At 42.7% G+C, this 22,903-nt stretch overlaps 1 protein-coding gene and 1 pseudogene across 2 annotated transcripts in view; both read left to right on the top strand.

Moving 5' to 3' along the window:
• The first annotated feature begins 2,766 nt into the window (after nt 1-2,766).
• SASH1 (SAM and SH3 domain containing 1) overlaps nt 2,767-22,903 on the top strand; it is a 264,495-nt gene continuing 244,358 nt past the window's right edge. Inside the window, exon 1 of the mRNA XM_082633240.1 lies at nt 2,767-2,841. Within this exon, the coding sequence (XP_082489366.1) occupies nt 2,821-2,841 (21 nt within the window). The 5' untranslated portion in view covers nt 2,767-2,820. The remainder of the gene's footprint in view (nt 2,842-22,903) is intronic.
• Nucleotides 11,626-12,224, top strand: LOC309810885 (large ribosomal subunit protein eL33-like; annotated as a pseudogene). The gene is made up of 2 exons: nt 11,626-11,927; nt 12,056-12,224. The product of its transcript is annotated as a large ribosomal subunit protein eL33-like (transcript).

Here is a 22,903-nt window from a genome sequence, read left to right as displayed (position 1 = left end):
GTGTTGGAATGGAGGGGGCGAGAAGGCATCTTTAAAACTACAAAAATAATGCTGCTGATGGCCTTTGTCCACTGTCAACCCAGTCTCAATGCTCGTTTCTTCCAGCTCTCAGAGTCTTAAACCCTAGAGTACCTCGGTTTGTTTATGTGAGTGTTTGGCACATAGTAGGATGCAAGATAATGCACAGTCATTGTTCAGAGGATGCCAGTTGTTCGTCTGCTTGGTCTGCTGTAACAAAGTAGTACCACAGATTGGGTGGTTTAAGCAACAGCAATTTATTGTCTCGTAGTTCTGGAGGCCAGAAGTCCAGAAACAAGATGTCGGCAGGGTTGGTTCCTTCTGAGGGCTGTGAAGGAAGGCTCTGTTCCAGGCCTCTCTCCTTGGCTTGTGGATTGCTGTCTTCTTGTTCACATGGCATTCTCCCTAAGCGTATCTCTGTGTCCAGGTTTCCCCGTTTTAGAAGGACACCAGTCACACTGAATTCATGCCCACCCCAATGATTTGATTAAGTTACCTCTGTAAAGACCCTATCTCCAAATAAGATCGTCTTCTGAGGTACTGGGGTTACGCCTCACCTTATGAATTTGGGAGCTGGGACACGCAGTTCAACCCACAATGCCAGTGTCATACATGGTTTTTTAAATGTTCATATATTATCAAATTATAGCTGAGAAATGTAAATACGTTTGTGGAAAGGAAATGTGTATCATTATCATGTTATGTAACAGGACTTTATTGGTATATCTGAGCTCTTTTCTGTAGGTAAGTGAGGATCTCCCACAGTTGCAAAAAAGATCGTATCACAGGTTAACTGTAGATCTCTGCCTGATCTCCAGTTGTTATCAGATGTACACTGAGTTTATAGTCTTGGCTTCAGTGCTTCTGAGAGTCAGACTCTAAAAGCTACATCCTATGGGGTAGAATTTCTTTTTTGATTATTGGGCAACTAAGAGGATGGAGAGACCAATGCCTTCCTTGTAGAGATGAGGAAATGGACACCTAGAAAACAGAAGTCAGGTGGCCAAGGCCTCAAGGCTAAGTAGTAGCAGTAGTAGCCCTGGAACTAGACTCATAATTCCCTGCTTTTTTCACCACATCACACTCCGTCCTCCGTACCAGGGATCCCCCGCCTTAACCCTACCTATCAAAATTACCCACTGCTCACTGACTACGTCTGACTTTCCTTACCTCATTTAATTAAAAAAAAATTAACTAATCCTAATAAATTTGCTAAGTAAGTACATTCCTGATGCCCATGAGCAGGATGACAATTCTGGAGTATGCCATAGCTAACTGTTTCCCCAGAAGCCCATAAAACCAAAAAAGAAAAAGAAAAAAATCTAGGTGTCTGATGTGGATAAGGTAGTAGCTTTCTTTACCCTTCAGATCCGACTTTTCAGCTAAAACCTGCCTTGCGGCCATACTTATAAATATATGCTTCAAGGTGGAAAAAAATTTTGTCTGAGATGTCCACCTAGTGGCATTTAGTGATTATTCTTGAAAACAAAAGAAAGAAAAGCCCTTTACCCTCTGCTCTCTACCAAGTCTTGATGAATGCATCATAACTGATATGTGAGGTTTGGATTTTAGAGACCACCTAATTCAGCCACTTTACAAATGGAACTGTGGCCTGGGCAGTGGCTTGTCCACAGCCACTGAGTTAAAGAAACCTGGGGACAGGTCCCTTTATGTCCCATCCAGAATTCTTAACACCCTCGTGTAATGCTGCTTCATGGTTATTTAGCACATGTGTCAGCTAGTGGAAGTTTAATCTGTGTCTCCCCATGAAGGTAAGAGAAACTGTAGCTATAGTGTTCATTGGTGGGTCACTTAATGCTTTGCCACGTAGCTTCATTATGTCACACTCATTAATTTTAAAGAATAGACTGTGTTTTCAAAATATATAGTTTACTGTGACTATTTTCTGACTCTTCACTAGTGTAACTTATACCTAGACTTATCTGTGTGTGCTTTATGGGGAAAGTTTTGTTTAAAAATCTTAAAATTTTTCCTTCAGATTTTTTGCAAGTTAGTAGTTTTTTAAAAACCTCTTTTCAGGTTTATTAAATGAGGTTAAACTATACTAAGCACCAGCTATGGGTGTTTTTGAGTCTTAAATCCTGGCGAATGAGCCAACCCTACAGAGCAGTCTCCGGACAGAGGGTGCTCCGAGTTGTAGGCAGTTCATGCCACGGGAACACTAATTCTAGAACATTAAACTTATCATGTTAAATTGATTTCTGGATGTTTCTCTGTGGAAGTCTTGGAATGGTCCTCCCCTTCCTTTCTTTGAGCCAAGAAAACTCTGAACCAGAACAATTCAATTTCAATTTGTGGAAAAGTTCTACTCCGTGGACTCAACATAGTGCTAAGACAGATTGCTGGGGCAGGGGGGCAGGAACATTTTGATCACTTTGGCATGTTACTAAAATATCTGAATTTCTAGTTAATCGCTCTGAGATGTATTTACAAGCTTTGTTTCTGAGGAGTATGTGCAAGCCTCGTTCTCAAGCCTGGGAACCTCAGGAGCAAAACCTGCTTTTGAGCCATAGTTCTTGTGTTATATGTTAAGCATTTGGAAGGAACCCCAAGGAGGCCTCAGGAAGCAGTTACTGCCTCTTGACTTATCATCCTGAAGGCGATTTGTTTTAAAGTTGATAATCCCTAGAGCTACGAGAGTGTCCCACATCTGCCCTGAATTGAAAACAGATTGCCATTAAGAGCCTTACATCAGCGCTGCGAATTCATTCGATCTGAGTCAGAAAGGAAGTTGGAGAACATTCGAACGTATGGCCTGATAGCAACACGGCAGCTCCCTTCATGGAGGACCAAGACGGCAGGGTATGTAGGCTGTCTGTTTTCAAACTTTAAGACTGTTTTTCTGTAAGGAAATGTCCTTCTGACCTTTGGGCAGGAATATTCGGGGCGGGACTGTTATAGCTAACAGGTATAAAGTAACGGTCAGTCTGTGGGCTTTTCAGTGCCACCAATGAATCGATCAGAATTCCAAGAGGCTAGGAAGCCTCCACTGTCCAGAAATTTCTCTGCCAGGTTTTGCGTTTTTGTGACTTATCATTTATATAAGATATATTCAAAAAGTATAGATATTTATATAAAATTCTCCCCCCCCTAGCCTCTAAAACGATTCTGGAAGCCAAGAAAAGTTTTTACTGTTAAAAAGAGAGAGCTTTTCCACCCTCAGCTTATCTATGAAATTATTTTAAAATATTTCCACACATGCCAGGAATGAAGGATGGGACTCTGAACTTCATATTCCAAGCCTCAGGGGACCGGGACCATCTGATTAACTGTTTAGCATTTAATATCCTACTGAAGTCTTCTTCTCAGCTGGCTGAACAACTTTTTTCCTTCTTTTTCTGGTGAAAAATTTCTATTATAGAATGTGAGGTTCTTTTTCTTCTAAATTAAAAAGGAGATTAGATTTGTTCATCAAAAATGATTAAAGGAAAAAGAAGGCAACAGTGGTTATGAACAAGGGTCTGAGTACCCCACAGCTTGAGTTATGGATGCTGAGTTACCCTCCGCCACTCCACCCCCATAATCCCCTGCCCCAGCCTGGCTCCGGAGGCCCTTCTGGCTCCTTCTCCAGGTCTGGACTAGGCTTTGGTGAGTGGAGGCCTCTCAGGTTACTTCCAGAAGCCTATTCTGCTCACCCTTTTCTCTGAGAAGCTGAGGACAGTGCCTGGTACAGCTGATACCCAATAAATACTTGTTGAATGAAAATAACATTGTGGAAGGGAACCCTGGAAGAAGTTTGAACATATGAAGCTAGTGAAACTCTCTTTGATTCAATTTCCACTCACCTTCTTGGCAAGAGTGACACCAGAACTAAAGCATAGAAGGTGACGAGTAATTGAGAGAAACGTGCTAGAGTGCCAGTCAGAGCAACTACGTATAAAATGTGTGATTCCGCGGTTATGGTATTAATAAAGTACAGAAATGAAATATGAGTCTTGAGAGGTAACAATTGCCCTACGAGAGTGTTCAGGAGTCCGAGGAAAGCTGGTACAGGAGAAAGTGAACAAACACAGCTGGCCGGCTTCCCCTTCAACTCAGTGCAGATGTGCTCATCAAAAATGTTCCGATAGCACAAAGCCTGTTCCTGTTACATGTGCTTCCCCCAGTTTCAGAAAAAAATACATTAAAAGCAGCCCAGTTGGCAGGTAAGATTTTCAGTCCAAATGCCAATGTACTGTTCCCTCCTGACTGGTTGCCCACAGTTCTTGAAAGGGGGAAGGTCTTTCAGATGCCAAAAATTGAGCGCAAACTGTGTCATGGGACTATGCCCTCTTAATCCCAGCGAGACAGAGGCTCCCTTTTAGAAAAGGAAGCACATTTGGGTTTTTGTGCTGGAGGATGCAAAAAGATGTATTGATCAACTCAGACAGAAGGGGGAATTCTCAGGCTTACAAACATTGCTTCTGCCCTAGCTGAGGAGACTGGCGAATAAGCCTTGCAATCTATAGAAACAGTTCCAGTTCAGACCAGCTTCCTCTCTGGCAGATGATTATAGATATAGAGATATAGCTATATTTATATGTATCTTAATTTCATTAACTTACTTAATCTCAACCCCAGAAGTTTGGGAAGAAAATAAAAGTAGTGTTGCAGAGACTTCAGGGTGAAACCCATGTCAGAAATTTAACTTCTAGGGAGTTCGCTGGTGGTTCAGTGATTAGGACTCCATTCTTTCGCTACTGAGGGCTCGGCTTTAATCCCTGGTCGGGGACCTAAGATCTAAGATCCAAAAAGCCTCACAGCACAGCAAAAAAAAAGAAAAGAAATTTAACCTCTATTACCTCAAGTAAAATTCACCTCCAAAAAGCTCTCTTGGGCTTCCCTGGTGGCGCAGTGTTTGAGAGTCCGCCTGCCAATGCAGGGGACACAGGTTCGTGCCCCGGTCCGGGAAGATCCCACATGCCGCAGAGCGGCTGGGCCCGTGAGCCATGGCCACTGAGCCTGCACATCCGGAGCCTGTGCTCCGCAACGGGAGAGGCCACAACAGTGAGATGCCCACGTACCGCAAAAAAAAAAAAAAAAAGCTCTCTTGCCCCTTTTAGAGTAACAAGCAAGTCTTCATTTGGGGCCATATCCTCTTTCCCTGCCCTGTGTTTGAACATCAGGCCTGTCTCTAAGGCTGTGCCACTATATGCCAAGTCACAGCCTCTTGGCTCTCCAGAGTTTTGTAAACCATTGTTTGGAATTCAGAACACATTATCCCTCAGAAACAAGGTTAGGCTCCCAGCTCAACTCCTGAATGCAAATTTATCCCAAAATATAGAGAATTTGTTGCAACTTTCTGGAAATGGACAGAAAGAACTTCTATCGTTTTGTTTAATGGCATTGAAGAATCAATTTTACAATGAATTGTAATAATGCTTTTGAGAGCATTTTCAGTATCCTTGAGAATTAATTATTGGCCTTGCATACCATTCCTTTCTTTATCCAAACCCTAACCACCTATCCTAGGTGCTTAGTCTCCTGTTACTCCTTTGAATGGTACTCTAGGTAGCAGTCCCAGCAAATTATTTGCATGTACTTTTCCATTTGTGGTTTCTTTTGCCTGGAATATCCTCCTCCTCTTCTGGTTCCTGGCAAACTCTTGATCAGCTCAAACACTAACACAGTTAAAACTCTTCTGTGATGCCCCAGTCAAACTCTCACTTCTCTCCTCCCTTGGACATAAACCCTTCTGAGAAAACTTTGCACAAGTTCAAGTGGTTCCTTCACTGACCTTCTAAAGTACCAGAGATCCTAGTTTTAAAAGTTGCCCCTGGGCCTCCCTGGTGGCGCAGTGGTTGAGAGTCCGCCTGCCGATGCGGGGGATACGGGTTCGTGCCCCGGTCCGGGAGGATCCCATATGCCGCGGAGCGGCTGGGCCCGTGAGCCATGGCCGCTGAGCCTGCACATCTGGAGCCTGTGCTCCACAACGGGAGAGGCCACAACAGTGAGAGGCCCGCATACCGCAAAAAAAAAAAAAAAAAAAAAAAAAAAAGTTGCCCCTAGGAAAAGTTAGAAATTCCCCTCCCCACCTCTCCTGCATTTCTCTAAAACCTTATAAGTACCACCATGTATTAACATTCACCACATTATATTGTAAATTTTTATTTACACGTGGTCCCCTTCACTAGACTGAGAACTCCTTAAAGATAGGGATTTCTTCAGGACTTATTACAACACTGGAATATATTAATAGTAAATAATTAATAAAAGGATAGATGGATGAATGGATGGATGGATGCAGTGAGCGCTGGATAGAAAGTTCATTTATTTAGAGGAGGCTGAAGAGCTCTATAGAAACTTCTATGGAATTCTGAATGGAACTTTTAGTTTCAAGGACATGATATTGATGAAATTTGACCATTATTATTTTACTTCTATGCTTATGTAAGGGAGGGATTAATGAACAGTGGGAAGAGAATGGAGCTTGAATAAGAATGTATGGGTTCTCACTCTAGTTCTCTACTTTCCAGTTATGTGGACTTGGGTAAGTTATTTACCTCTCTATTTTTGCTTTTCTTCATCTGTAAGATGGGGGTAATACCTAACTTGAAGGAGTTACCATGAGCATCAAATGATAATCCATCTAAAAGCTCTAGTCTAGTGCTTAACCCATATGAGGTAGAAGGTAAGTGGTCATAACATATGGGTCTAGATCTGAGATGGCAGACATAGAACTTCGAAACCAGGAGGAATCTGGGCGCCTTCCTTCCAGCCTTGGACACTCTCCTTTTGCAACTTCCCCCCTTCATTTTGATGCAGCCTGTCAATAGCATGATTCTAGCTTTTACCAGCCACTTCCCATATCGCTTGGGTGATTAAAAATAAAATAAACTTGAAAGTGTGAGAGAAAAGAAGAAGAGGGATCAGGGGATTTGTGAGTTAAGTATTGGGGAAAAAAATTACCCAAAGCAGAATTAAGTAGGCTATGATGGAGGAAGAAGGAACATTGTATGTACACGCAAAGAAACGAGCAAGGGGATGAGGAGAAAGCTGTTTGGTAGAGGTGGCTGCAAAGTGAAAGGAAGAGATGAGGGCTTGCATGGCTGGGAAATTGCATTCTGGGATTCTAAAAGGGGCAATTGTGGGTTTTTTAATTTTTTTAATTTTTTTATACGGCAGGTTCTTATTAGTTATCCATTGTATACATATTAGTGTATATATATCAATCCCAATAAAAGGAGCAAGTGTTCATTTACCATACCTACGAATGCACTGCTGTGCATTGGTATCTAAAAAGCACCTTGTGTAATTTCAAATAGTTCACATAAACAAAAATGATAGAAATACCTTCCTAACTAACATTTAATGTACCACTTACCAGGTGCCAGGCACTGTTCTTAGCTCTTTACCCATATTAGCTCATTTTATCCTCACAACAACCCTGTGAGGTAGGTACATACAATCCTTATTTTACTGTTAAGGAAAGACAACACACTGGGATGTATGGGAGCCACTGCTCGAGCCCAGGCAGTCTGGTCCCAGAGCCTGCACACTTCACGCAAGAATGTACCTGCAGGGGCTTCCCTGGTGGCGCAGTGGTTAAGAATCCACCTGCCAATGCAGGGGACACGGGTTCAAGCCCTGGTCCAGGAAGATCCCACATGCCACGGAGCAACTAAGCCCATGCGCCACAACTACTGAGTCTGCGCTCTAGAGCCCGTGTGCCACAACTACTGAGCCCTCGTGCCACAACTACTGAAGCCCTCGTGCCTAGAGCCCGTGCTCCACAACAAGAGAAGCCACCACAACGCGAAGCCCACGCACTGCAACGCAAAGTAGACCCCGCTCGCCGCAACTAGAGAAAGTCCACACGCAGCAACAGAGACTCAACAACAAAGACCCAAAGCAGCCAAAAATAAATTAATTAATTAAAAAAAAAAAAAGAATGTACCTGCAGCTGATGGGGCTTCTCGCACAATCAGGTGGCCGATTCAGCCATCACGGTCAGCCATGTTGTGAAGTCCACTTTGGTGATGACCATCCCTATGGATATACTTTTCAAAATATAATTTTAATGCCTGAAAAGTTAGAATGGTAGAATTTTATAGCATGGAAGGACATTTAGTTCATTATGCGCAAACCAGTAAGTCAGCCTCAGGGACACTGATCAGAATCTCTGGGGACCCACAGGCGTTGAGGGTCAGATGAGCTTAGCCACCCACCTAGCACTGCAGTGTCGGAAGGACATCATCTTTATTCCAGATGATTGATGTCCAGGGAATTCTAAAAAAAATTCTTTCTGAAATTAGGTTGACACCCCAGTAGTTTTCCAAATATGAAAATAGATACAGTTGTGCTATCTTTTTTTTTTTAAAGAATCATCTATTTTTTGACCTATGAAAAAAGTAACAAAGTATACAGTTTGTGGTCATTCTGTTTATGTTTCCTAGATTGAGTTTGACAGGTCCATGTTCTAAAGTCATTCCATTACTCATACGTCTAACGCTGAGCTCTTACCTCTCCCTCAAATTGCTCTGAGCAATTTGATTCCATTTTCTCCTATCAAAAATAGGGAAACATTCAACTAGTTAACAAATTTCACAAATCCTGATCCAAGAATGTGTTAGGCAGGCAGAAAGAAAGTAATTCTCCCTTTTGCTACCTGTTTGAATTATTATAAGCATTTCTACAATTAATAAAGTAACTGCAAATGCTACAAAGTTCTCTATCTCTCTAGCTGTTTTAGTCATTCCTATTTTAAGCCTTTCACATGCCCCACTGATGTTTTAGGGCATAGTTTTTGGATGAATAGGTAGGTAAGCTTGCTGGAGAAGCTGCCAGAAGTTTTGCCTGTCTCCAATACATCCACTCAGTGACCCACCTGAGTTCTTTCCTTTGACTCAAGAGATCAGGAAACATAGCATTTGGCAAAAATAGGGAGCCAGGAGGAGCCCCACCTCCTCCTTGTACAGCAGTGGTGGGAGAGGAAGGAGGAAAAGAGGAATGGGGTAGTAAGTGGGTTGCCTAGGTGTCTGTCTTCATTTTTTACTCATTACAGCCTGGCAGGAGAATATCTTATGTAACATCAGTCCCCTATGGAGCATTTTTACAACCATTCAGGTGTCCTGGAAATAAACATCATTAAATTAAATTAAGTTTTAATTTAATTTAAATTCTGAATAAAAGGCTTTTTATATAAACTGACTAAAAAGAGCTTAACTATTCAAAAATAGGTCAGAGAGAAAAAGGCACTTTCAAGTGTCCAAAACAATCCCATTTTTTAAAAATCATGCAAATTCAAGCAATACCTAACAGAAATACAAAATTACGTTAGATGTACCCTTCAAGGAACTAATTTTTTTAAATCATCCAACTGCTCCAAAGTGCCAAGAAAACACAGGACACTAAAATGAAGTCCAGATTCTCAAACAGAGTTTGAATTTTAAGCGAACTCTTCATTGGCAAATGGCTATGTAAGAGTCTGGTTTTCGAACGACTAGCAACCTAGCAGGATTATTGTGAAGCTAGGATGAGATTTAATGAATTTGAGTCTCCCAGTCCAGCACATAGTGAACAGTCGCTAGTATTTTGTTGAATGAATGCTGAGTAATTCTGTTTTTTTAATTTATTTTATTCAAGTATAGTTGATTTAGAATGTTGTGTTAATTTCTGCTATATAGCAAGCGATTCAGTTATACACATATTTACATTCTTTTTCATATTCTTTTCCATTATGGTTTATCACAGGATATTGAATATAGTTCCCTGTGCTACTCAGTAGGACCTTGTTGTTTATCCGTTCTATATGTAATAGTTTGCATCTGCTATTCCCAAACTCCCAGTCCATCCCTCCCCCACCCACCCCCCTCTTGGCAACCACAAGTCTGTTCTCTACATCTGTGAATCTGTTTCTGTTTTGTAGGTAAGTTCATTTGTGTCATACTTTAGATTTCATATATAAGTGATATCATATGGTATTTGTCTTTCTCTTTTTGACTTTCTTCACTCAGTATGATAATCTCTAGGTCCATCCATGTTGCCGCCAATGGCATTATTTCATTCTTTTTAAATGGCTGAGTAGTATTCCATTCTATATATGTACCACATCTTCTTTATCCATTCATGTGTCAATGGACACTTAGGTTGCTTCCATGTCTTGGCTATTGTGAATAGTGCTGCTATGAACATAAGGGTGCATGTATCTTTTGAAGTATATTTTTGTCTGGATATATGCCCAGGAGTGGGATTGATGGATCATATGGTAATTCTATTTTTAGTTGTTTGAGGAACCTCCATACTGTTCTCCATAGTGGTTGCACCAACTTACATTCCCACCAACAGTGTAGAAGGGTTCCTTATCCACTACACCTTCTCCAATGATGAATAATTCTGAACTCGTGAAGCCAAGCCAACTCAGCTATCCTCTTAGGTCCTAGCTGACACCTTAGCATGGGTTATTCCTCAGATTACATAAAAACAACACATCCTAGAAAGGGCAGATCCCCAGAAAACAGAAGTCCCAAGTGTCTGAAACTTGTTTTCTAACCTTTTATGAAAGGGTAATGTAAGAGTTATGACTGCGTTGCTCTGAGAATGAAAGGATATCATGTTCTTCCATTCATTCACTGGTTTGTTTAAAAAATATTGATTGTGTGTCTTCAATGCATCAAGTATTATTCTTGTGCTTGGGAGATGGATGTAGACAAGGCAGGTGAGGGCTCTACCTGCATGGAAATTACGTTCTCTCACAGAGCTCCTGGTGTGTCACTCCTGCTGTCACAGCTGTCACCAAGCACTGAACAACCCCTGGGGATGGGCAGCAAAGTGCCCTGGAAAGAGCAGTCGGCTTGGAAGTTAGACTGAAGCCTCCTTGAATCCAGGCTCCACATCTTGTCAGCTGAGTTTCCTGGGAAAAGTTTCTGAACCACAGTCCTTGTCTGTAAAATGGGTATAATAATGCCTACCTTGCAGGGATTCTGTGAAGATGAAATGAGACATATTGAGTGTAAAGTACACACAGTAGGTCCTCAGTAAATGGTAACTTTTTATTACCTTAATGAAGAAATAGATCAAAAGAGTGTCACAGAAGAAGGATATTTTGGGATAAGAAAATTTGATGGGCAGTTGTTTCCTCTGAGCATATTCTACAAAAGAAATACATTTTCAACCATTTTTGGGATAGACTGTTGATATGGAGCGTGTTGAAAGTGTGATAATAAGACATAGGAGAAGCATGATGTCTCGTTATACATACTACATTGCATTGAACATATGTTCTTTGTCCCCACTCCCTCCTCAAATCGCAGTAAAATGGAAATAAGGGGGGAAATAAAATAAAACCACAAGAACAACAATGATGGGGGGTGTGGATAACAGAAATGAGAAATGCCAACAGAAGTTGGGAAGATTGAACACAGATTGAGGGAAACAGTAGCAACTGATGTGGAATATAACGGAGGAAACTGAAAATTAATTACATGGGGTGTGGAGAACACCCACAGGAACAAGTGTATTGGAGCCGAGAACCCTAAGAAGGTTCTGGGAAAGGAAGCCCCACAATGCAGGGTTTCCAATCTGATTTCTGGTGCCTCAGTCTTAAGTATAAACAAAGAATCATCAGATAACAGGAGAAAGCTGTGGACGTGAAAGACAGCTAAACAGATGGGTGGGGAAAATGAACTCAAAGGTAGCAGAGACAATCTGAGGGACAGAATTGCATTGAAAATACACACTGAGGCTCTTTCAGCCATCTTGGAGCCTGTGGAGGCCTGCTGGGAACAGGACTTCTAAAATGACATATATCTGGAAGGCTATGGTCCAAGGACTTTTTTGCTGGCTAGAAGCGGGGTCCCTGGAACCAGAGGGAGCACACAGCTGTTCTGAAAATTGAAGGTGTATATGCTCGAGGTGAAACTAAATTCTGTCTAGCCAAGAGATGTGCTTTTGTGTACAAAGCAAAGAACATAGTAACCTCTTTTTCGGCCATGCCCCATGGCTTGTAGGGTCTTAGTTCCCAGACCAGGGACTGAACCTGGGCCCTCAGCAGTGAAAGCACAGAGTCCTAACCACTGGACCGCCAGGGAATTGCCAGAACACAGTAACTCCTGGTGGGAAAACCCAACAAAACCAGAGTAGTCTGGGGAAAGATAACTCAAGCTCATGGAACCAGTGGTACCATTGATGCCAAATTCCAAAGCAACCTTCCTCCTAAGGCCGTTGGACACAGGATCCATGTGATGCTGTACCCTTCGAAGATTTAAACTTATTGAAAAGTGAATAAATAAAAGTATGGATTTGTTCTCTTGTATTTTTGTTTATGTGTATACATACATGTATATACACACTGAGTATGCTCAGTGAGGCAAGAGGAAGAAAAACTAATACAGTTTTAAAAAAAAGAATATTCTGTAAACAAAAACAATTTTTAAGAGGCTTCGAAGATAAAGTTTAGGAAATCTGCCAGAACTAGATAGGAAATGGGACATAGTCTAAGGAAATTAGAGGATCAGTCCAATAGGTCAAATATCCAAATAATAAGTTCTGGAAAGAGATAGCTGAAAAAACAAAATGGAAGAAATCAATGAAATAATAAACAAAAATTTCCCGGAAGTGAAAGACAGGAGTTTCCTGATTAGAAAGACCCACCTAGCACCCAACATAGAGAATAAAGCACATCATTGTGAAATTTCAGAACACTAAGGATAAACAGAAGACCCTAAAGGCTGCCAGAAAGCAAAAAGAAGGTCACATAAACCATCAGGAATCTGAATGGCATTGACTGCTCAACAGTAACCCTAAAAGCCAAGAACAGTAATTTCCAAATTCTGAGGTACAAATGACTTCTAACCTAGAAATGATCAAGTATGGGGTGGACTTATAGCATATAAGGGGTCAAAATAGTTACATCGGGACTTCCCTGGTGCTGCAGTGGATAAGATCTTGTGCTGTCAATGCAGAGTACCCGGGTTCAATCCCTGGTCAGGGAACTAGATCCCACATGCATGCCGCAACTAAGAGTTCACATGCCACAACTGAGGAACCGGCGAGCCGCAACTAAGGAGCCCTGGAGCTGCAACTAAGGAGCCCGCCTGCCGCAACTAAGACTGGGCACAACCAAATAAATAAATAAAAATAGTTACATCACTTACATCCCTTCTCAACAAGCTCTTAGAAGACTTGCTCCACCGAAATGAGGGAATAAGCAAAGCACAACCAACCCAGAATGGGGCTCCAGACAGAATAGATCAAAAAAATAAAGAAATGGAACTGACTGATATACCAATGGCTTCCATCATATTGCAGGGTGTTTTATACTCTGTCAGAAGATTTGGAGCAGAATAATGGACAAATAGATAGAAAAGTAATAAAGAAGAAAACTCCAAGAAAGGAAAAATAATGAAAAAAGAAATATGGTTATAGTACACAATATGACACAGCTATGAACAATATTCATTCAGTCACAATAGTAGAAGCACTGAACATTAACAAAACCATAAATTAGACTATAAATGAGGTGGCCATGGATGTGGACCACTCAGACTTCCTATCAAAGGACAACCTGCTCCAGGAGTATATCCCCCCCTTGGGGACCCACTGTTGTCTTCAGGGAAGCCTTGATCTCCTGGGTTCCCAGCCAGTGACTGAGCACAGCAGGGGGACAAGGGCCAGCCATTGCTGCCCGGTGCGAGACTTCTTCACTGGGCAGTCTTTAGTCTGGGTCTCATCATCAGCCTGGCCTTGAATTTCTCAGAACTACACTGCAGTCTAAGTCTCTTCCTACCCAAACTTCCTTCCTTGCCTCTCTCCTTCATGGTGTCAGATCTGCCCTGGAACCACCGCTTTATCTCGTTCATTTCTAATTCTGCCTTGTTTTCTGCTTCTCAGAGGACCCGAGATAACACAATCATTACATTGGGAGGATAAAAAAAAGGAAAAATAAGGAGGGGTAGGGGAAGGAGGCAGGATGGAATGTGAAATCATCATCTTTCATATTAGGAAGTCAACAGATAATATCTGTATGTCTGTAACAGGGGAAAAGAATCTAAGAAATAGCAGGATAGGCACAAAATTTAGAAAGATGACAATGCCAGAAACAAACAAATAAAATAACCAAAAGAGCTAAGAGTGGTTATGTCAGGGAAGGAGGGGGCGAAGGAGGGAGCTCTGTGTTGGGGGGAAGAGGGGAGTAAGGCCTTGAGAACTACTTGACTTAATAAATTTTTCTTATTAACCTCTGCCCGATATGATGATGATTAAAAAGCATGTATCTATACACAGATCAAACAGATACATATATAAAACATCTTTAACTGTATTTTTAAAATATGTAAATATATATGAAACATCTTTAAAGCAGTTATAGTTTAAATAAATATGTATTTAAAGTATGTTGAGGAATTCCTTGGCGGTCTAGTGGTTAGGACTCTGCGCTTCCACTGCAAGGGGCACGGGTTCGATCCCTGGTCAGGGAACTAAGGTTCCGCACGGCCAAAACTAAAATAAATTAAATAAACTATATAAATATATTATATATATATATATATATATATACTAAATATACATAATATATATATTTTTAACATCTGGTCAAGATTGTGGTAAGGAGTCTCAGGTGGTGCCTCTTGCTTTTTTGCCCTCTCCTCCATCTATAGTACACCCAGCCCTCTCCCCAGCTGCAGCCTCTGCCTCTAAGCATAGCTCATTTCTCTGCGGTGAGGACACCCCTAGAGATGTATCCAGGGGGCAGGGAAGGACACTCACGTATCCCTAGAAGGAAACCTGAAGAGATTCAACCAGCTGCTTCGCAACTCTCTCTGGGGACCCCACTCCACAAGGCTTATCGTGTGACTGCAGCTAAGCCCAGGTTTATTTCTTCCTTATTCTGAGCCATCCGCAGCTGGTTAAATTAGCCAGACACTTTCCTCTGGGGTGAATGACTGAACTGAAGAAGGTGGAGGGGGCCATGAAGAAGAGAGGATCCCAGAGCAGCTCGCGCTCCCTCCCGCGCCCACTCTCCACCTGCCAGCTGCGGCCACCTGGGCCCTGAGACAGCTGCCTAAGAGGCCCTGGACTCCTGCCACATACCTTCCTCCCGTGGCGTGCAGGCCGGGTGGAATGTGGGCAGGGACACTGTGGGGAGGCGAGGGTGTGTGTGTGTGTGTGTGTGTGTGTGTGTGTGTGTGTACACGCCAGAGAAACCTCACACCCTTACCTCACATGACCATAGTTCTTCCGTACTTGGTCAGAAGCATGTGTATCTACCTGGGTCTCCTACTGGGCTTTCCTCATCTCCATCTGGTCTTGGAAGAGATGACACAAAACAGGAGACACTGAATTGTTTGGGGACCAGGAACTCCAGAAGGCCCGTCCATAACCCTGTGAGTTACTCTGTCAGCAGGAGCACATTATCTAGGCCAAGCAACAAAAGTCATCCCAATTGCCAATATAGGAACATATCAGAAGATTTTTGATGACAAGAACCAATAAGCATATAATGTTTTAGTTTTATTTTTTCCATTTTATAAAAGTAATATATACTGGGAGTTCCCTGGTGGCCTAGTGGTTAGGATTTTGTGCTTTCACTGCTGTGGCCCATGTTCAGTCCCTGGTCGGGGAACTGAGATCCCACAAGCTGTGCAGCATGGCCAAAACAAAAAAATGAAATAAAAGTAATTTATACTCAGTTGCATAAAATCAGAACTTAGAAACAAGTCCAAAGGGCCACAGTTGTACAACACAGAGGTGCCCACTATTTGCCTTGTTCTTTCAAGTCTTTTTCTTTCAGTCTCTTCCAGAACTCTGAAATCTTATTTTATGTGTAATTTCATATTCTGAGTTTCCACTTAAAATTTCATCAAATGTGTTTCCTTATACCGTTAAAAACACTTCGTAAGCATCTTTTTTTGAAGTATATATAATATTCCAGCTCACAGATGTAGCATAATTTGCCCAATCATTCTTCTTTGTTAGGCTTTTAAAATTATTTCAAGATTTTTAAATTAGAAATAACGTTGTGATGAACCTTTGGCATATAAATCTTTGTCCTCATTTCAGATTATTTCCTCAGAATAGATTCCCAGAAATGGAGCTGTTCAGTCAAGTGGTATGAACATTTTTAAGGCCAAGTAAATCTTTTTTCAGGCTGACTGTGAAAAAGATTGTTTAATATTTAATAATATTCACATTTTTCAGATGAAAACATACAAACCATTAAGTCTATGCCATGGTCCCGCTTAAGAAGGCATATAACTTATACATCTAAGGGCACTCTGTACTTCTCACCTCTCACATGCCCTCCCTCACCTACAAAGGTAGCCATTATCCTGAATTTGTATTCTCACAGACTTTTTTTTTTATAAATTTATGTATTTATTTTTGGCTGTGTTGGATCTTCGTTGCTGCGCACTGGCTTTCTCTAGTTGTGGCAAGCGGGGGCTACTCCAAATGGCAGCGTGCGGGCTTCTCATTGTGGTGGCTTCTCTTGTTGCAGAGCGCGGGCTCTAGGCGTGCGGGCTTCAGTAGCTGTGGCACACGGGCTCAGTAGTTGTGGCTCGCGGTCTCTAGAGTGCAGGCTCAGTAGTTGTGGTGCACGGGCTTAGTTGCTCTGTGGCATGTGGGATCTTCCCGGACCAGAGCTCAAACCCCTGTCCTTTGCATTGGCAGGTGGATTCTTAACCACTGCACCACAAGGGAAGTCCCTCACAGACGTTTTAAGCAACAGAACTTCAAGGATATAGAGTCAGGGGCTTCCCTGGTGGCGCAGTGGTTGGGAGTCCGCCTGCCGATGAAGGGGGACACGGGTTCGTGCCCCAGTCCGGGAGGATCCCACATGCCGTGGAGCGGCTGGGCCCGTGAGCCATGGCCGCTGAGCCTGCGCATCCAGAGCCTGTGCTCTGCGGCGGAGAGGCCACAACAGTGAGAGGCCCACGTACAGCCAAAAAAAAAAAAAAAGAATATAGGGTCAGGAATTCCCTGGCAGTCCAGCAGTTAGGACTCTGTGCTTCCACTGCAGGGGGTATGGGTTTGATCCCTGGTCAGGGAACTAAGATGCTGCAAGCCGTATGGTGAGGCCAAACAAACAAAAAGAACTCAGGTCACTTAGCATCTTTTACAGATATAGAAATAAAAGGTGTTTTTTTTTTAAAAAAAAATAGGGTCTTTTGGTTAGAGAATAAGAGAGGATAAGAGAGAGGGGTAAGGACAGGGAGGGAGAGGGAGAGGGAGAGAGATTGACTTGTTTGGCCTTGAAACATAATATGCTGGAGTAATTGTTTGAGGAAATGATTAGGAAGTAAAATTCAAGCAGCTTTGTACCCAATCCATAGTGTACTTATGGGACGCCCACAGGAGCAAGAACGTACACGCACACTGAACATACGTGATGCCAACGCCTTCTCTCCCGCTCCAGCCCTTCTCACCTCTCCCCTCACGCCCTCGTGGGAATCCGACACAATTGTTGAACCAGTAGGTAAGGTCTGAAGTGGGACTGCCTGCACTTGAATCCAACCTCCAACACCTGCCATCTGTGGCCTTAGAAAAGTTGCCTCCCATTTCCAAAGTCCCCTTTTTTACCTGGAAAATGAGGATGAAGCTGACACTATCCACCTGCTACAGTTGTGACATGGGCTAAATGAGATAAGCACCTAGCACCCTACCGTGTTTGTATTACTTTACATTGTGGCCTCTGGGTGTTTGCAGGCCCAAGAAAAGCCGTTTCACAGGGTGGTAGCCAGAGGACCCTTGACAAGGTTTGGCTGAGGACATGGTATGACATTACATTTGTTTTTCAAAAAGCCATGAGACGCTATATATTTTTCTCTTTTCCACTATTTTCCTTAAGTTCCAAGATGCCTGAGTAGGGTTTCCTATGGTAATTCTGGTAGAAGTTTTCCCCCCTTTCTCTACTTTTCAAGTGAAGAAACGGTCTAAGCATGAATCACACCTGCAACCCTGAACTTACTTTTCCTATGTTCTAACCAATTGAGCCAAGAGACTCCAATGGTTTTCAGTCCAAACACACCTAAAATGTCTGGATTATAGGTTTGGTGACCTATGATAGGCAGGTGCCTCAGATTCTTGCTCTGTTACCTGAACCTCTGGTTGTTTATATGGGTTAGAGATGGAAGGGATTGTATGGGGTAAGGATTGAAGTTTAGCTGTAGCTAAACTTAGGAATAATCCAGTGATAGTCAGTGGTTGTTAACTTTCTTACATCATGAACATCTTTTAAAATATGATTCTTTCCTAAAGGATGTGTTCTTTCTCTTTAAAAAAGCACATATGCGGGCTTCCCTGGTGGCGCAGTGGTTGAGAGTCCACCTGCCGATGCAGGGGACACGGGTTCGTGCCCCGGTCCAGGAGGATGCCATGTGCTGTGGAGCGGCTGGGCCCGTGAGCCATGGCCACTGAGCCTGTGCGTCCAGAGCCTGTGCTCTGCAACGGGAGAGGCCACAGCAGTGAGAGGCCCGCATACCGCAAAAAAAAAAAAAAAAAAAAAAAAGCACATATGCACATTCACATAAAATGTTTACAACCAAGGGAGTTGAGATCTCCCTGAAGCTAATTCATAGATTCTCCAGTAAGAAAATCTGAGCTTATTAGGAAACTAAGACCCAGAGAGAGAGGTCCAGAGACTTGCCCCCAGTCACACAAATATTTAGCAGCAGAAGCAGAATTGCAACGCAGGCGCCCCACCAGCCAGACTGCTGACCCACCCTGCCTTGCCTCCACGTGCTGCCCCAGGAGTCAGCAGGGGAAGCCTAGCGGGTCAGATTTCAGGGCTGGGGCACGAGTAGGGGTGCTGTTCTTGCTCTGAGTCTCTGATGCCATCAGGATGCGGCTGAAGATCTAGAATGCACTTTTTTTCCTCAAGATGCCTCTGCAACACTCAAAACAATACCCTAAGAAGTCTGTTCCTAATGGCTTCTTAAGCGTCTGTAGGGTGATGGTGGGGTGCCAGTGTGATCCACGGTGGCCCCTCCTCCACCACCAAGACCCACAGTGTGGCCTGGGTCAATGGCTCCTGAAGCCCTAGAAAATTAGGGATTTCAGGGACAAATATTTAGACTCTGGTGGCCTCTTACCATCAAGCATTCTACTGTGCCTCCGTTGGTGTCCAGTGGCCCCGGCTTTCCTTTGGAGTGTGTTTCAGATCTTTTCCAGGCTCCTTTGGGGATGTGCACGCCCCCTGCCACCATGGGCACGGTCTCCCCTCCTGCCCTTTGCAGTGGCCCAATAACCTTCACCAGAGACAGAAGCTAACTATTGGCGAGTTGTTCCCTTAATTCTGTATGAAATCTATGTTAATGCTTTCTTTGAATGTCTATATTTAAAACTATTTTATCTTGGATTTATTTTCCAAGCAGAATGCTCCTTCATTTCCTGCTTTGTATGAATGTGTGCATGTAATTAGTGAGGGGTGTGTGTGTGTGTGTGTGTGTGTGTGTATTCCTCTGTTGTTTGCAACACCCCCAGTTGGGGATCATTTGTAAATTCAGTTAATGAGCATTTAACACATTCCCTTTGATGAAGCTGTTAAATCTGGGCTCCACGCTGGCATCCCACCAGACACTTCCCCCTCTCCCAAGCCATTTGTGTTTACCTATTCTCAACTACTTAGTTATGGTTTCTTGTTTGTTGGCACAATATCAAACTAACCTTTTGTCCTGTCTGGAACACGGAGAGCTTCAGTTTTGTGAGAAAATGATTAAATCTGTATTCAAAGCAAATTTACTTTACTAGTGGGCTTTCATTTTCACCAAGCAAAATAGACTGTAGGCAGAGCAAACATTCCAGGGTCACCCACACCGGGCATGTGGCAGCGACACATCAGCTATAGCTGTGGGCTTTTGCAAGAACAAATACCAAACTCAAAACCTGGGCTCCAGCTGTCAGAGAGTTTTCCTGGATTTAATTATAACTTGATCTCTGAAGAGGGCATGTGTGTCAAGTGTGCTTTTCAATCACTTTGAGGAAGCTGAGTAAGTGACAAGGCAGCCCTGGGATGTGCCTGTGAGATGAGCATCCCTGCAGCAGAGGATCATGGGAGTCATGCTCGAGCCTGTCGCAGTCCCAGAAACACAGTCTCCTAGGTTAGAGATGTAAAAAGAAACAACACACAGGTGTCTTTAAATTGACTGTTTAAAACTCAGTATAATTAAAAATACAAAAACCATGGGAAGGGATTGAACTACATATTCATCTTCATGTGAAACAAGGACAACCTCCCGGGCTTCCCTGGTGGCGCAGTGGTTGAGAGTCTGCCTGCCGATGCAGGGGATACGGGTTCGTGCCCTGGTCTGGGAAGATCCCACATGCCGCGGGACGGCTGGGGCCCGTGAGCCATGGTCGCTGAGCCTGCGCGTCCAGAGCTTGTGCTCCGCAACAGGAGAGGCCACAGCAGTGAGAGGCCCGCGTACCGCAAAAAAAAAAAAAAAAAAAAAAGAACAACCTCCCAGCTTAGAAAAATCCCTCCACTGCTTTATTTCTTATCTGCCATGGGTGTGTGCCTCATGCACCTTTCCCCAACCTCAAGAATGATAGTTTAGTTCTGTAATTTCCTACCTCTCGGCAAATTCCACGCCAGTCCTAGAGCTGACACAGACATACACAGGATAAACACACACACACACACACACACATATACACATACACACCTGGTCGAACCATCAGAAAAATGTCCTGGTAGCAATCAGATTATGATTTCTCACCTAGTTCTCAGCACCTGGCCCCAGAGTCTATGCTTCTAAATGGCAACATACATGTTGCCCAAATCATTTACATACGAGCCTGGCTACCTAACAAAGACCAGAGAAATTTCTCAGAGATTTCACCTTCCAGCCTTTAGGGTAGCAGAGAGGCAGTTAACTGGAAATGGCCCAATCTCCCACCGTGTGCAACTTTTCCATTTTACTAGGCAAAACAAACAGATACTAGGTCAGTTTCAGTGTATTATTTGGGTTAATTATGTCAGGTCACCTGACATAATCCATAATTTGAGAAGCATTTTATACTTTGAGCTAATAGCAAGCAGGGAAGGAGGAGGGAGGGAACCGCTGGTGTTGACCCAGGGAGAAGGCGGAGTAAGTGGCCGGGCAGCCCTATGATGCATGACTAACGTTGTGCAAACATGGCCATCCGTCCATCCGTCCATCCGTGTGTAAAGGTGTGATCCTACCCAATCCTACCTGATTTCAAATGCCTCACAGGCTCAAGCTTAGAGCCCTTAACCTCATTTTTGTTGCTGTTTTCCTTTCCTGTTGATCTGAGGGTAAAAGGCAGTGAAATGGTTAGAGGGAGGGGCCCCCCTCCACAGGAGTCTCCAGGCCTGTCTGATGCATCTGGCTGGATGGTGCCCCCATGGAGGTCCTCACAGTAGCCAGTGGTAGCCTTTGCCATTGTCCAGAGTAAACTTAAAGAGAAGGCTTTCAGGCAAATGTTTCTTTTTAAGCTGATTAGCCTCAGAGACATAGATAATTGTTACTGATAAAGCCATTGGATTCGGAGAACGACTGAAAATAGGAACCTAGAAACAAGTGTAATGAGTATTGTACATGGGGAAATAGGAGTTGGAGATGCTACTTCCTTTAATATATAACCAGAGGGTGATTTGATTTCTGTCCTGCCTGCATACATGTGTTGTATAGCAACTGTGAATGCAAATAATAATCATGAATTCGGTGAGGAAAGTCTAAGTTTCAGTGCATGTTCATTTTTATCTGTGATTACAACCAACACCCTTAGCTTTTCGTCTTTGATGCCCAGATATATGGTAAGAATTTCCCTTCTCTCCCCAAGTTAAGAATTGGGAATTAAATATAAAATTATTGTTATAGATTTCAATATGTTGTACCAAAGAGATGAAAAGGCATCTTGTCTTCCAGACTGCCTTTTTCTTTACACAATCCTACCCCCTACCATTCCTGACATTTTCCTGTCATTCTACTTGACCAGAATATTTGTATTTTTGATAAAAGCTCAGGATAATTAGGACAACTTTTTTGTAGTGTTGATGCTCTTTAGTAGTGCTTTTAGAATATCATTTGGCCTGTGCTCAAGTTCTTTGAAATATTTCTCATGTGGAAGAGTGAATATCATAAAAATGCTTGGACTGTGGTGTCACTTTTTTGGTCCTCACATTACTAACCCCTACTGGGAAATCTTCAGAATATCTTAAAGTAATGGTCTAACCCATGTGGTCAGGTCTGGGAGTCAAGTCACTGGGAGGGTCAGCCTCCCAAATGCTCATTCGTTCATTGAAAGTACAATTAAGATGGTGTCACACTGAGGGGAACACAGTGTACCATTTTTCAGTGTCTTTTAAATATTGAATAAACCTGAATTTCTGAAATGTAAGGGCCTTCAAGGGTATCAAAGCTTTCTCTTTACTTTTCTGGAATGAAGTTCAAGTTTGTTTAAGTCCTGTTTAGCAAAACGCAGATTATATCAGAGAAGGGGGAAAAAAGCTGAACTTTATTAAGGCATGCCAAGGCTCTGCATATGGCTGAACGCCAATGAATTTCTCCTGTGACATGTTTTATCTTGCATTCTTCTCACTAGTTTGAATTATGACCTAACTGGGCCAAGATTGTCCAGGCTATAGAGACTTCCCAACTAAGAGCAAATACTAAATTTGGAAAGTTCTATTCTCATTCAATAAAGTAAGAAGCTTTAAAAGCAAAGAGATCAATAGTAAAAACATGCTATTGTAGAATTTCCACTAAGGTCAGTCTTGTGGCCTCTACTTATGTTGGATCAACTGAGTTGACAGTGACAAATTTGGGAAGTGAGTTTTGACTGTCTTCTCTCTTTAATCATCTACAATTCTTCTTTCTTTTCTCTTCTAATGGCATTTCTTTCCCTGTTCTTTTTAATTCTCTTTCCTTATCAAAACAAGACACGATATGATATTTTCATTTCTACCTTGGCTGCAACACATTCA

This window comes from Mesoplodon mirus (genome assembly GCF_964341445.2).
Source record: "Mesoplodon mirus genome assembly, chromosome: 10".
Lineage (NCBI taxonomy): Eukaryota > Metazoa > Chordata > Mammalia > Artiodactyla > Ziphiidae > Mesoplodon > Mesoplodon mirus.
The sequence above is the reverse complement of the archived record's forward strand: the minus strand, read 5'-3'. Positions and strand labels throughout refer to the sequence as shown.